The sequence below is a fragment of the Limulus polyphemus genome, unplaced genomic scaffold (assembly GCF_000517525.1).
Source record: "Limulus polyphemus unplaced genomic scaffold, Limulus_polyphemus-2.1.2 Scaffold1580, whole genome shotgun sequence".
NCBI classification, from domain to species: Eukaryota; Metazoa; Arthropoda; class Merostomata; order Xiphosura; family Limulidae; genus Limulus; species Limulus polyphemus.
The window spans coordinates 3,261-16,649 of NW_013667190.1; the positions used below are offsets into that span (position 1 = coordinate 3,261).

At 32.7% G+C, this 13,389-nt stretch overlaps 1 protein-coding gene across 1 annotated transcript in view; it reads left to right on the top strand.

Moving 5' to 3' along the window:
* Positions 1 to 1,636: 1,636 nt before the first annotated feature.
* LOC106464177 overlaps positions 1,637 to 13,389 on the top strand; it is a 30,021-nt gene continuing 18,268 nt past the window's right edge. The window contains exons 1-2 of the mRNA XM_022391869.1: positions 1,637 to 2,220; positions 12,490 to 12,563. Of these exons, the coding sequence (XP_022247577.1) occupies positions 1,962 to 2,220; positions 12,490 to 12,563 (333 nt within the window). The 5' untranslated portion in view covers positions 1,637 to 1,961. The remainder of the gene's footprint in view (positions 2,221 to 12,489; positions 12,564 to 13,389) is intronic.

Genomic DNA, 13,389 nt, shown 5'->3' on the forward strand with positions numbered 1-13,389 from the left:
ACAATAAGTAGGCCAGTTTTCATTTTAATAAAACACATTCTTAATATTTAATTAGTATTCTATTTTTTTCATTATGATTATTGTGCCAAATTATGTGTATCAAACAAAACCCACTTACCTGTTTTTTGACAAACACTATAACAATACCTGCATAAAAAAAATATATTAAAGTATGCCTCATTTCTAAATTGTGCCTGGGGCTAGAAATTACAGATTAATATCAGATTAGTTTACCAAATCCAGAATCTTATCCACAGAATGTGATTTGATGAATAATGGTTAATGCTCTGTAAAAGTTTAATTGCAAAATTTATCACCTCTAGTTAAATGCCTGAACTTTTCTCTCACCTGTTTTTTCCATTCATTGTCAGCTTACTTATTCAAGTAGTCAGGAAGGTCTTTGATTTTATGTCATTTGTTAAATTGTATTATCTAGATTACAGACAGTAGTTTTCAGTAATAAACTATATCATCTTCCTACTTCATGCTTTATTATTTTTTTGGCAAAAGGATCTGCTGTTTTCAAGATAGACTAGTAAGTTGTGAATGTAATTCCAATATATTAAGTGAAAATTTTCCAATGAGAATTAGTGTTCATTGCTCAAACCTTTATTAAACAGAGGCTTGGAGTTTACCTGTAGCTTTATGAAGTCAGTTAGTATTGCTTATTTATTCACAATAATGACATCATGTTACTGAGTCTTACACTTAAAGATAAATTATTTAATGTTTATAAATCTCTGGACTATTAAGAAATTTTAAATACAACTATCCAATGAGATTATTAGTATTTGAATTTTTTTTTTTCAGAAACTAAACTTCTTTCAATACATGTAATTGTTCTTAAAGCCCAACTCAGAATTGTGTGTGTATTAATTGTTTATACAGTTGGACTGAAATTTGTAGAAATTTGTTCAATCAAAAAAGATTATCAGTAAAAAATTACCAAATACATAACTTTTTAGCTAGATGGCAAAATATGGACAGTAAGCTTCTGTTTGATTAAACTGTGAGAGAGTTTTGGTAGCAAAAATGTGACATTTTTTTAGGGTTTTTTATTATATTTTTTAAAGATAACATTCTAAAAACGAGACTTAGATTTGTATCAGTCAAAAAAGAATGGTAGCAAAAACATTTGGAAACATTATAGGGAATTGTCAAAGGCCTGAAGAATTAACAGGTAGATAGAAAAGCTTAAATACTACCTTAAGACATGTAAAAGAAAAATAACTTTGTAATACAGGGTGTTATTTTTAGAATACCTGGAATTTCTAACACCAGGATATGTGTTAAAAAATTCCAGTAGTATAAGTTTATTAGTTGATGTGATATTTCTGTTTTGTTCAAGACATATTGCAAAACATTAGTAGCTAAAGCTTTTCTTAAGTAAGGAATCTAAAGTTTAATGCTGAAAACATGTATTTAAGGAAAAGCTTTCATTTCATTTGCTTTTTTAGACTAAATATTGTTGCACAGAAGCATTACTTAAGTATTTTCAGCTTATCTATCTCATTAAACTTAATTACTGCTTATTTTTTTCAAGTTTTTATCATTCTTCAGGGTTAACTATATAAATTGTTCATCATAAAATTACATTGCAGATGATATGTTTGTTTTAATGTCACGAAATATCATCCATGCTTTTGACATACATTTTTTTATCTATCTTTTTATGGCTATCATTTACTAACTGAGGAGAAAATATTAAGCTTTATTCAGTTAGTAAATAAGGCTGTGGTTAAGAACCACTGTAGTTCTATAGTGTTTAGTATGGAAATGTAAAAGGAATGTAATATTGTGTTGAGTGATGTAATAACTGAAATTGGAATAAAATTTTTTTTTCAGATACACAAAGACAAACTATTAATGGAGAGAATTCTTTTGATTCAGCCACAAATGAAGAAGTCTTTAACAGAAATAAAGTCCAAAATACTGAACCAGGGCAAAACTCTTCAGATCTAATGATAGAGAGTGCAGAACAGTTTATTATCAGCCATTCATGTTCAGTATTAGAAACGGATACTAAGCCTCTAACATCGAGTATCAGGGAAGATGCTGCTGATCAGGATTCAGGCCACATTCAGTCTCAGTCCTCTAGTCAAGATGTACATCATCCAAGATATCTTATTAAGGGGAGAACAAAGGGTATTGGTGGAACACAGTCAATTACCCCCAGTGTTTCTCTTATAAACCCAACAAAGCAAAAAATGTATTTAGATGGTGAGTAGAAATCTTTGGAAGTTACTTGTTTGAACCTTAAGTGCAGAAACCAATATACTGCTTATTTTTGTATGCATGCACATGTCAGATTGTGATATTACACCTTATATATATATATATATATATATATCAGGATTTTTTAAATTTCTTGGTGTGTGTTGAACATTAATGAAATGAATACTGTTCATCATAGTATTCATTAATGTTCAAACATGCTAAAAACACCTTTTAAGAAGCATATACATGTATTCAAGAATGGAAATAAGAATTTTCTTTTATCCATTAAAAGGTGTTTATAAGTTGCTCGTCAACTACAATAATTGGCAGCAAAAAGAGTGTTCCTTCTTCAACTTCCTTGTACTTTTGTTATCTGATGATGCCAGGTTAATACTGACAAAATATTGTGTTATTTCAACTTTGATTTTACTGCCTAGTAAATTTTCATTTATTTCATAGCTTGTACTAGGTCTACATTTCAAGCTTTAAAGTCAAAAATTGTTTTAATTTTTTTTCCAATGCCAAACTACTTCAAAACCATACTTTGAACGGAAAATGAGGTATTGTTTCACATTTATCATTAAAACAATAACAGTGAAGAAGGCATAGCCAAAAATCACATGAATTCAAGCTTGCCATGATCTCATGGTTATCTACCAAGAATTATTGTTGCTTAGTAATTATAATTATAATATAGTGATAAGATTTTATACTTAAAAATAAATGCTTTTATTCTAACACAGATGCATGACTTAGCTTGGGTGGTAGCTATATATATATATATATATGTAGCATGTATTAAGTGTAAGGATCTATTATGACTATGACATATACATGTATCATGTGTTTGATATTCTTGTATTGTGAGCAAATATTCGTACATATTGTTAATTTTTCAGTGTTGGAAATTAAAATGAAATATTATGCATACTTATAAAAGTTTACAATAACATACTTCACTGAAAAGTGTGAAGGTAAGGGATTTTGATAAGTTACATACTGACATTAACAGTCAAGCTGTTCAAATCTATTGGAGATCATGAGCTATAGTACAAGTGATGATGATTTTAAAATTTCATTAAATAGACAGGAATGCCAGTTATTCCTATTTTGTTTATACAGTGTTTTGAGATGTCTATTATTCACACAGTGATCCAATGTTTGTATATAGGAATTTTAAGAACATGCAGCATTGATGCTTCTATTTTATTCTTGTGAATTATTCAGCCAATAAACTGTTTAAAATACTAAACATAAATGTAAAGCCCAATCTATCATTCAATTTACAAATCATATCTTGATACAGAAACCTTGCCAAGCATGAATGTTGCAGAAATTCAAATCTGAATATGTTGCTGTCTGGCTGTGTGATTTACTCTGTAGTTTTCAGCATTCTTGTTTTTCTGCTCAGATTCAGATTTTTTTTAGCCTTGAATTCCTATTTTAGGTTAGGTTAAGTTGATATCTTTGTATAAGCCTGTGAATTTCTAATAACCTAGAAAAGACACAACCTATTGACATCTTTGTATAGGCCTGTGAACTTCTAATAACATAGACAAAAACCTATCTATAATGTTTCAAAAGCTACTTTATATTGTAAGTTTTAGTGCATTTATGATATTGCTTTTATTGTACTTAACCCTATTGCCACTGGTATCCTTTACTGCACATGACACAAGGTTTTAATGTCTTACATTCAAAATTTTATTAAACTTCTTTTTTGTTTATGTTATACAAATTAGTATAACATAAAATCTTAGCTAATAATCCATATTTTAATAGTACATAACTTTTAATTCTACAAGGCAATATTAAAAAACATCCTGAATTTCCCCTAGTGTAACACATTTTCTCTAGGCATTTTCTTTTCTCTAGTTTATCTACCACTTCTCCAAAATGTATGAAATTCAATGTAAATTACTCACTATAAAATTGTCATTGTTTAGACAAACCATAATTTTTATTGCCTTCAGTTTTGTGTGGACTGGTATGTGGACCTTCACCTTCCCCAATACTTTTATCTCACATTATTTGCATGATCTGGCAGTCTCTTCATCTGAGGGTTTTTGCCTACCCCTGTAGTTATCTTAACCATTTCTGCTAGATTATACAGAGGGGTGAGTATTTTCATTGCTACCTTTCAGGGTCCCTTACCTTATTTTCACAGGATTCCACTATGTGGCGAGTGTTGCCTAGGCAGGTGTGTTTTTATCAAACCAATTTTGCTCTAGCAAGCTACTTCAATATACTTTATACAGGTTGCAATAGAAGTGAGGTGTTCCATAAGACCATCTAGGAGCTTACCAGATGGTATTGCCATATTACTCTAGATTGCCACTCATGGATTATACTGAGTAATGCATAAGGGGATCTTGCCTGTACCTGCCGATCATTGGATTGAATAAATCAGGGTCGATTTGCTTTTAAAAATTTAGGGAATTTGGTTCACCTATTGCACTGTTTACAGAGCACTGTTCCTCAGGACTTCCCAATGCCTAGTGGAGCTAGGGAATCCTTACCACACCCAGTTTCCAATCACTGGGTTAGTTGACAGAGGATTTTCCTCCAGAGTGTTAAAGTGAATTCCTTCACTTTTGGAGAAGAGGGTGAAGTTGGGGCCCTCCTACCTAGATCCCTGGATGTTTTTCCTAGATGTTGGTAGGAGTGGCACCAGCCTACATTGGAGCCTACTCATAATACTGGTTCAGATTTGATTCCTCACTGCCCGGTTCAGGTGTGTATGACTGGTCTGTTTGATCAATATAGATTCAGCACATTGTTCATAGAAGAAGGTCCGCTATTTCCTTGTAATTCCAAATGCATTGTGGTCCCATCCTGGGTCCTTGGTTGAACACAGTAGTTCCACGTCCTCCCCATAATTCAGGGGTAAGTGAAATGTACTTTGCCCACATGGGTGTGGAATGAGGATGAATTTTCATAATTCCAGACTGAGTAAGTTCTGTTTCTTTTGGTTGAGTAAAGCTTACATGATCTTGTCATTCCAAGCCTGGGATGTTGCCTTTCTGGTTTCTTCAGGTAGAGGAGAAGGTTGTTCACTTTGGTGTTGCTTACTTTCTTGTCCTTATTCCAGTGGCTTGGAATGCATCATTCTGTGGCTACAGATTGGGATCCACTCATAAGTGTATATGAATAACATTTTGGTCCAATTTCCCTAGCCACCAACATGGGATATAGGGACCAAGACCCGTTAATTTCAACCCTGAATAGTGGAACCTCAGCTATCTGGTTGGGGCTGGCCTATAGTGATTATCACTCATGTACAGTTCCACCCATGATACAAGAATTATGTTCAGAGTGAAGAGCATGCCTGTTCTTGAGATAGTGCAGTTCCCCCACTAGGGTGTCAGTCTTCTATTGACACATTCATGATCGATGCAGATGCTTTCTGTATGGATGATGCCCTCAGTGGATCCTCCACCATCTCAGTGTGGGATTCTAGCCATAGGTGGGATCAGAGGTATGTATGTTTTGGAAGTTAACATTTTCCTAAATTGAAAATGTATTTTCAATAATACTTGCCTCTGCAGACACTCAAAAAAGTGATAACATTATCTAAATGTGGTGCTTATATACAGTACCAGGATAGAGGGTGCATTAACATAGGTGGAGAGTATCATGAGATAAATATCGTCAAGGGCAATTGAGTGGGGTATAAAAGACTGGAGCAAGCTAGAAAAATCAGACCAATACTTAGATTGGCAAAGGAAGAAACCCTGATGGTCGAATAATAGCTAAAAGTGTGAGAGAAGGTTAGTATTATTCGGAAATACATTTTCAGTTTAGGAAAATGTTAACTTCTACAGGAAATGGTGAAGTCTTTAGACTAAGTTGTTGCTCTGAACAGAAATGAGATTTTTTAAACTCTTATGGCTTAGTTAGAAAGCCAGATTAATTACAGTGATTTTATGTTTACTGCTATAGTAATTTGATAATTCATTGGTTTTTAAAATGCATCTTTGAAATCTATAAAAATTAATTTGTCTTACCCTTCCACTTGAGTGAATAAATGAGGCTTGGCAAGGACAACTCATGAGTACAAATCAATTTGGTAACATCAGAAGTACTATAAATCTTTGTTTTTCTATAAATGTTTTATCTGCTGTTTTATATTTGAAGAAAAGTAAAAATTGAGCACTGATGAGTAAATAGTAAAAATAAATATACATGTTCATAAGCATTTACGCACCTTGTACACCTATATTACTGAATTCTGACCACCTAACTGGAAAATAACTAACATCCAAATACCTACCAAGTTTATTGGATCAGCCAAAACCTTGTACAGAGCCATATCTTAAATATTTTCTTGCACTTTTATTACTTTAGACCAGGGGTCTCCAAACTATGGCTCGTGACTTCAGTATATCCAGCTCGCCAATAGTTTATTAATGTAATAATATAAGTTTTTAATGTTATAAAAACAAAAAAATAAAACATAATTGATCAAAAGCTAATCTAGTTGCGATACGGTCCACCAACAGTTCATTAAAGTAATAAAATGATATAATGATTTCATTTTCTTTTTTAAGGATATAAAAATAAAAAATGAAACGTAATCGAGCAAAAGCCAATCTGATCACGTATGCATCCCTACTTAATTTAACCACGACCCTTCCAACCCGTAAAGCCTAAAAAGATCTACTTCCTGGCCCTTGTCCAAAAAGGTTTGAAGACCCTTGATTTAGGTAATTATTTTTGCAACCACTGTTCTGTAAACAAGTAGTTAAATCCTCTACCTTGGTGTTCTCAGAGCTGAGACTACAATAAACTCAGTGAAAAAAAGTTCTGGTAATTGCACTGCATGAGCTTATATGCTATTGACAGTGTCATATTACGGTGTCTGGTAGACAGTCTAATGATAGGAGCAGTGGTTCATTGCCTTATATTTAGCAGGTTTCTACTGCAGCCACTAAGAGTAAAATAAACGTAGGAAATAGATGTGAAATGTTTAGAAATAGAAACACTCAGAAGAAGTGCTTTGGATCTTCTTGGTCAATACTAAAAATGATAGAACAGTATTACTCACTAACTTAGTTTGCATTTTTCAACCTCTAAAGTTTTATGGTGGTTACAAGATTGATCAAATTGACTGACCCCATATAGAGTTAGGGTTGATAAAATAACAGATGAAATATAAAGATTTTCACAAGAAAAACATTTGATTTTTATTTACGGGGTTTTAGAGGTTGTGCAAATGAAATTTGAAATTTTTCAGAAGAAAAAAGTATATTTAATCTTAATATGGAAATCATTTTACACTTGAAGCAGTCAAAGCTCTGACTCCTTATACTCATGGACAAATTTTTAGTAAAAATGTTTGATTAAAAAATCACATTTTTTTGTCTACAAATGTCTTGTAATGTTTACTAAAAGCTTAAAAAGTTTGTGAAGAAACAAAAACTTGTTAAAAGTTGTTAGTATTTTAGTATGGAAACTGATGGTTACTTTGGGTCATGTGATCAGTGTAATCTGCCAAGGCAATAGCAAAAGAATTAACTGCTAAACTGTTGTCTTGTAATTAGAAAAACAATATTCATAGCACTTATCACATTTATATCGTAGTATTTTCAGTTGTACAAAATAAAATTGCTGAAGAGACCCAATTTTTTCATCTTCCACAATACCCTAGAAGCAAAGGCTTTGTTTTCAAAGTATATCTTAATTGCTTCTTTACTGTCCTCAGACCATGTCCATATGGGACTTTATCTGGCATTCCAAAAATCACAGTCTGCTTGTATAGCAGAACTACTATTTCACAAAATACTTTAAAATTCTTAGATAGATTGTTTTGGTAGAGTATTCATGATGAGTAAACTGGAATTGGTGGCAATTGCTTGTTGTAAAAACACAAGTCTTTGAAAATCTTCTGACCTGAAGATGAATGATGGAAGACTTGCCATCCATTCCAGTTTACTTAAAAATTGGTAAAGAGATTAAGTCCATTCAACTATACAACATTTTTGTAATAATTTCCCAACAGATTTCATTATTATTTGCACCAAACTAGATGACATTGTGTCCTATATTAGATTGTTGTGTAAATATATTTTATGCCTTATATTGCTTCACTAATCATTTCTACTTTGATGTGGTTATTTGTTTGTAAAAAATTTGTACATGAAAATACATGATTATATATATTTTGTTCATTAAATTCTGGTTACAGTTTTTAGCAGATTTTCTAAGAACTTACTGGGAGTGTTGCTTGTTATAGCTGTGTTTACAGTTTTGTGCAGAGATGGCTGATTATTTTCAACAAATCTAGTTGTATATATCAAATAGATAAAAAAATATTAACAAATGCAGTGGTAGATTATAAAAGTGTACACACAATTATATTATTTAATGATCAACAATATAATGAAAAGTTTTGTGTAGTATTGGCAGTTTTATTTTTTGTGTATTTTAAGTGATAAAGTTAATTAGGAGAAATATATGCTTCTGCACATAGAATAGCTTTATCCCTCACACATCTACCTATGAGATTTGCATGCCACTAAGTTTGAGCTAACTCCACATAAAAATCACAAATTTAATGTGAACTGTGCAAGTGCATGATAACTGCCCCACAGTGGTATGTCTGCGGACTTACAACGATAGATACCCGTGGTGGGCAGAGCACAGATAGCCCATTGTGTAGCTTTGTGCTTAATTCCAAACAAACAAACAAGCATGATAACATCACCATCATGCAATGATAGCCCTCCACCAGTAGGAGTACGATACAACCTCTTTGCGAAGTGACTCTCCTAAACTGACTCAGTGATGCTGTACTATAGCAATATGTTTATTTAATGGAAAGACCTCAACCTTACAGAATTACATCATAAAACAAACCCCCTTCCTGATTGTTTAGCTTATATATCCAAGTTCCAATGACTCTTTTACATATGTACACAGACAGGTGTTACGAACCCTCTAGTGTCAAAACAGTCTGTACTTTTTACATCCAAATCTTTAATATTTACTTGTTTTACCATATGCCAAACTTCAGTGGCAGTTTTGCCACAGAGCTTGTATGCTTTCTCTTGGTTGAACACTTCAACACCTTGTTTTCCACATATTGTTATTTTTACTGACTGTTTAAGTAGTCTCCTTTTGTTAAAGTCTCACAATTATGGTGTTTACACTTTCATTTGATGCTCCTTTTGTGGTGCTCCCCTATTTACCTCATATTATCAGAACTTATTGTCTCAAGGACTTCTTTCTTCATGGTCTGAGCTCTGGTCAAACTTACTTATGGGACATCATACATGTTCTTTGATTCCACACATTGATTCTGGACAAAAGCCACAGAGGCAGAAACCTTGATAAGACTTATGGTTCCAGTGGAAGGTGAAGAAGGTTATTGTAAAGCAAGAACCTCTGTACTAAAGAAATGGGCCATGGTGAACAGTCCCATTTGTAGTGATCAAGGTAAAGAAAGCTATCAAGAAATGTTTGTGTACTACATCTGGCATGCTGGACCAATTTAATGCAATATTTTCCAGAACAGTATCGCCTACAAAGGTTCAGAAGAGCATCATTAGCTAGAATATGTAAAGCAGAGCAAGGAATGTTATGCATGGTTCTCAGACAGATATTTAATGCAGATTTACAAACAACATAGGATGGGGCACTATTATAAATTGTATAACTTTAATCCAACTTTAAACATATCAATATACAATGTAGTAACAACAAAGTACGTCAATCAGCTGCTCATAACTACTTGATACTGCTTATAGAAAATTCATCCACTTCTGGAATGTGGAAATTAAAGAAGAAAAATGTGGTTTCCAAGTCCAATGACTGTTCAGTCCCAATCCCAGTTACTGGATTTCTGGAACCAGTGGAATTTTAATATCTTTGATATAAAGCTGTGGAACATTTATCAGTTTGTTATGAGCAATGAAAATATATATATATATTTCAATGTAGAAAAAGAGAATACCAAAGTATTTTCCCAATGCTGCATGAGATCTAAGGTCTCCTAAAGAGAATGGCAAATGAAAGATAAATTATGATCCTGTTTCCAAATTGTAATATCAGCAGCTAATATGGCCCTCTGTTGACCTCTATAAAATGTTCATGAAATCACTAAACATAACATTAAAAAGGGAGGGACTCGGTTTTGATTACTGAGGTACCCCACAACTGAAAGTTAGGACCATAAACCAAATATTTTGGATTTTCACTGAAATGGTACAGCCATGCAGGTAGGTGTGCAACCATTTTAGGAAATGACACCTATATTCAATTTTTATAGAAGTGTATCAGTTTTAACACAAGCAAAAGTAGATTGGATGTCTATGAATACAACCACAGCATACCCCTGCATGGCTAGTGCCAAGGTTAATGTCCAGAAAGTTCTACCTTCTTTTTTAGTTGCATTTTGTTCCATCATAACAGCAGTATTAAATGACTGTTCCCAAATTACTTCCAATACTGAAAGAATTAGAAAGGCATCTTCATAATAAAACTTTGGAACCCCATGTTGTTCATAATGTTTAAATTCTCATAATACCCCTCATAATCTTTCCTTTTAAGGTTCTTCAGTGGAAAGCCTATAGGCTTATGAGGCATAGTTTAAACAGCATGTGGATATTAGTGCTCCTCATATTATTATCATTTGTGAAACTTAGTCCAAATCTCACATTTATTCTTTTTCAGGTTACTCCACTCACTGACTTGATCATCAAGGTACTACTCTTGATGGATTTTGTTTTCTAGTTAGAAAAGACATCAAGTGCATCTGTGTTGACATTTCATAAATTGAATCATAAAAAAATTTAAGTGTAGATGTGGTTATTAATTCCTTTAAACTTGCTATCTTTCCTATTTATAATCCACATATTACTTTCAGTTGTGAACAGTTGGTTCAACTGATATCAGCAACCTACTTCTTATCCTCGTTTGTTGCTAAAGTCCTGGAACATATGATCACTACTACATTTATTTTTCTCCTCTCCAAGTTGGATTTTGTGAGGGATGGAGTAGTTCAGATTGCTTGGTACAATTACAGGATTCCATTAGATCTGTGTAGAACTATCCAACAACTGTTTGAATAGTAACAGGGATACCAGTGGAATGCTGATAAGATTCCATTGATGATATGGATGTGCTTGCCAAGTGACTTAAACAATGTTTCAGAAAGTCAAAAAAAAAATAATGGCTGAGGGAAAGAATGAATGAGTAATTAAGTAGAAGTCCAGCTTCTTTAGAAGAAAGATTTTCCTTAGCTCATAAGCTTTCAACCTCATAGGGATCCTCATACCCAGGACACCACTGTCTATCATGACAATGAGAGGCAGTATGACCAAATCAATAACAATGAAAGCATTGAAGTGGATTATTGACAAATGGTCTTAGTGAAAGACCACTATAAAGGCTGGGTTTGGTCTGAAGTTTCATTCAGTGGTGGTGTCCAGAGTCACTGATAAGGGGAGGAATTCTCCGAAACTAGTCTGGCCCACAGACACACCCCCAATGAAAGAAGAGACCATTCCAAACTTTTACTTTTGTTAAACAAATGTTTAAACAACTCTATTCAATTATGTACCAGCTTCCTAGTGTTGGCTGAAAATACGAAGAATTAAATTGTGGTGGAATGCTACAAGTTCTTCAAATACCAATAGAATGATAAATTTCGAATTTTGTCTGTAGTTATGTCTGAGATTGTGTACTTTACAGATGCACATAAATAATTAGTCTAAAATGTGTTGAGGTCTGCCCTCATTTTGAATTTGCTGTTCACTTCATATCTCTTTTAGTTTTTACTTATAAACATTTTTTTTTTACAAAGATTCTGTTAATTAATAAAATAGAAACAGTGGTCTAATTTAATATTATTAATTTGAAATTATTTTACTCGTTGATTTTAACTTTGTTTTTCAGTGAACTTCAGTTTTCTTTCTGAGTTTGATCACCTGATTTTTTGCTTATTAGCAGTAATATGTTAATTATCGTATTTAATGTAGCAGTAGCTATAAATGTTTATTTTGAGTTTAGAGTTATAAATATTATCCCATTGGTATATGAGAAATTACATACGTTTGACAGAGTTACTAATATTGATCAATGACATTATCCAAGTGTTATAGTTGGTGCAGGGTAAGCTACATAATGTTCTTACAGATTTATGGTTGTTGTTTAGTATTAATTTCCCCAGTAAAAGTAACTAGTTAGTGTAGAAGAAACTATGCATTGTGTATACTGTAATTACTATTGCATAAACATATTTTTTATTGTGCTATTTCTTCTTTCTTTCAGAATATATCCGAGATGAAGTTATTGTTTTATTGGGCATGGCTTTTATTTCCTCTTTCTGTCAAACAACGCTAGAAGTAAGTCTATTTAAAGATTATTCCTTTTTTTTAGTTATTATCCTTTACTTAACCCTCATTAGTACACATCTGGGGACCACATGAACCCCAATGACTTTCTTGGTTGTATATCTTTTTACATAATCATTACAAATTTATATCAATTCATGTAATCGTCAAGCAGAAACCGTGGATCTATATGACACTATTGTTTCCAAAACAGGCAGACAGAGTACATAGCTATGATCTAATACTTATCTGGGGTCCACATGGACCCCATATTATCATTGACTGTCATTATACATGCAGTTCACCTTATAGCATACAAAACAAATTTCTGAATGTTTATTTCATTATATAGGCTGTTTTAGAGGATAATCCATCAAAGTAGTACAGTATCATCTCATCTATTTGTTTATGACATCATTGTGGTAAGCATGTATGCACATCTCATTCCTCAACAAATGTTCTCTGTGATGACTGCTATAATGCCCTATTTTATAGAAACCTTGTTTGATAATTGTTGTAAATAACCTACTTATTGGATTTTCAATCTATAGCCTACTATAAGGATACATTTGTGTTGGGGTCTGGTCAGACCAAAGGTGACCCACAGTGATATTATTATTATTATTTCAGTTTTCTTTGAGTTGAATTTTGTGGTAATCTCGTCATATATTGGTGGATAATGAATATCGGAGTATAATAAAACTTTGGCAATTTTTAATACACTGTATAAGGAACTGTTTAGTACTACTTTTTTTTTTTTTCGACTTCTTGAGAAGATTTCCAAGAAGAAAGTAAACCTATAGACATCGGTCTTATTCAACAAAATCTGCCTACAAGA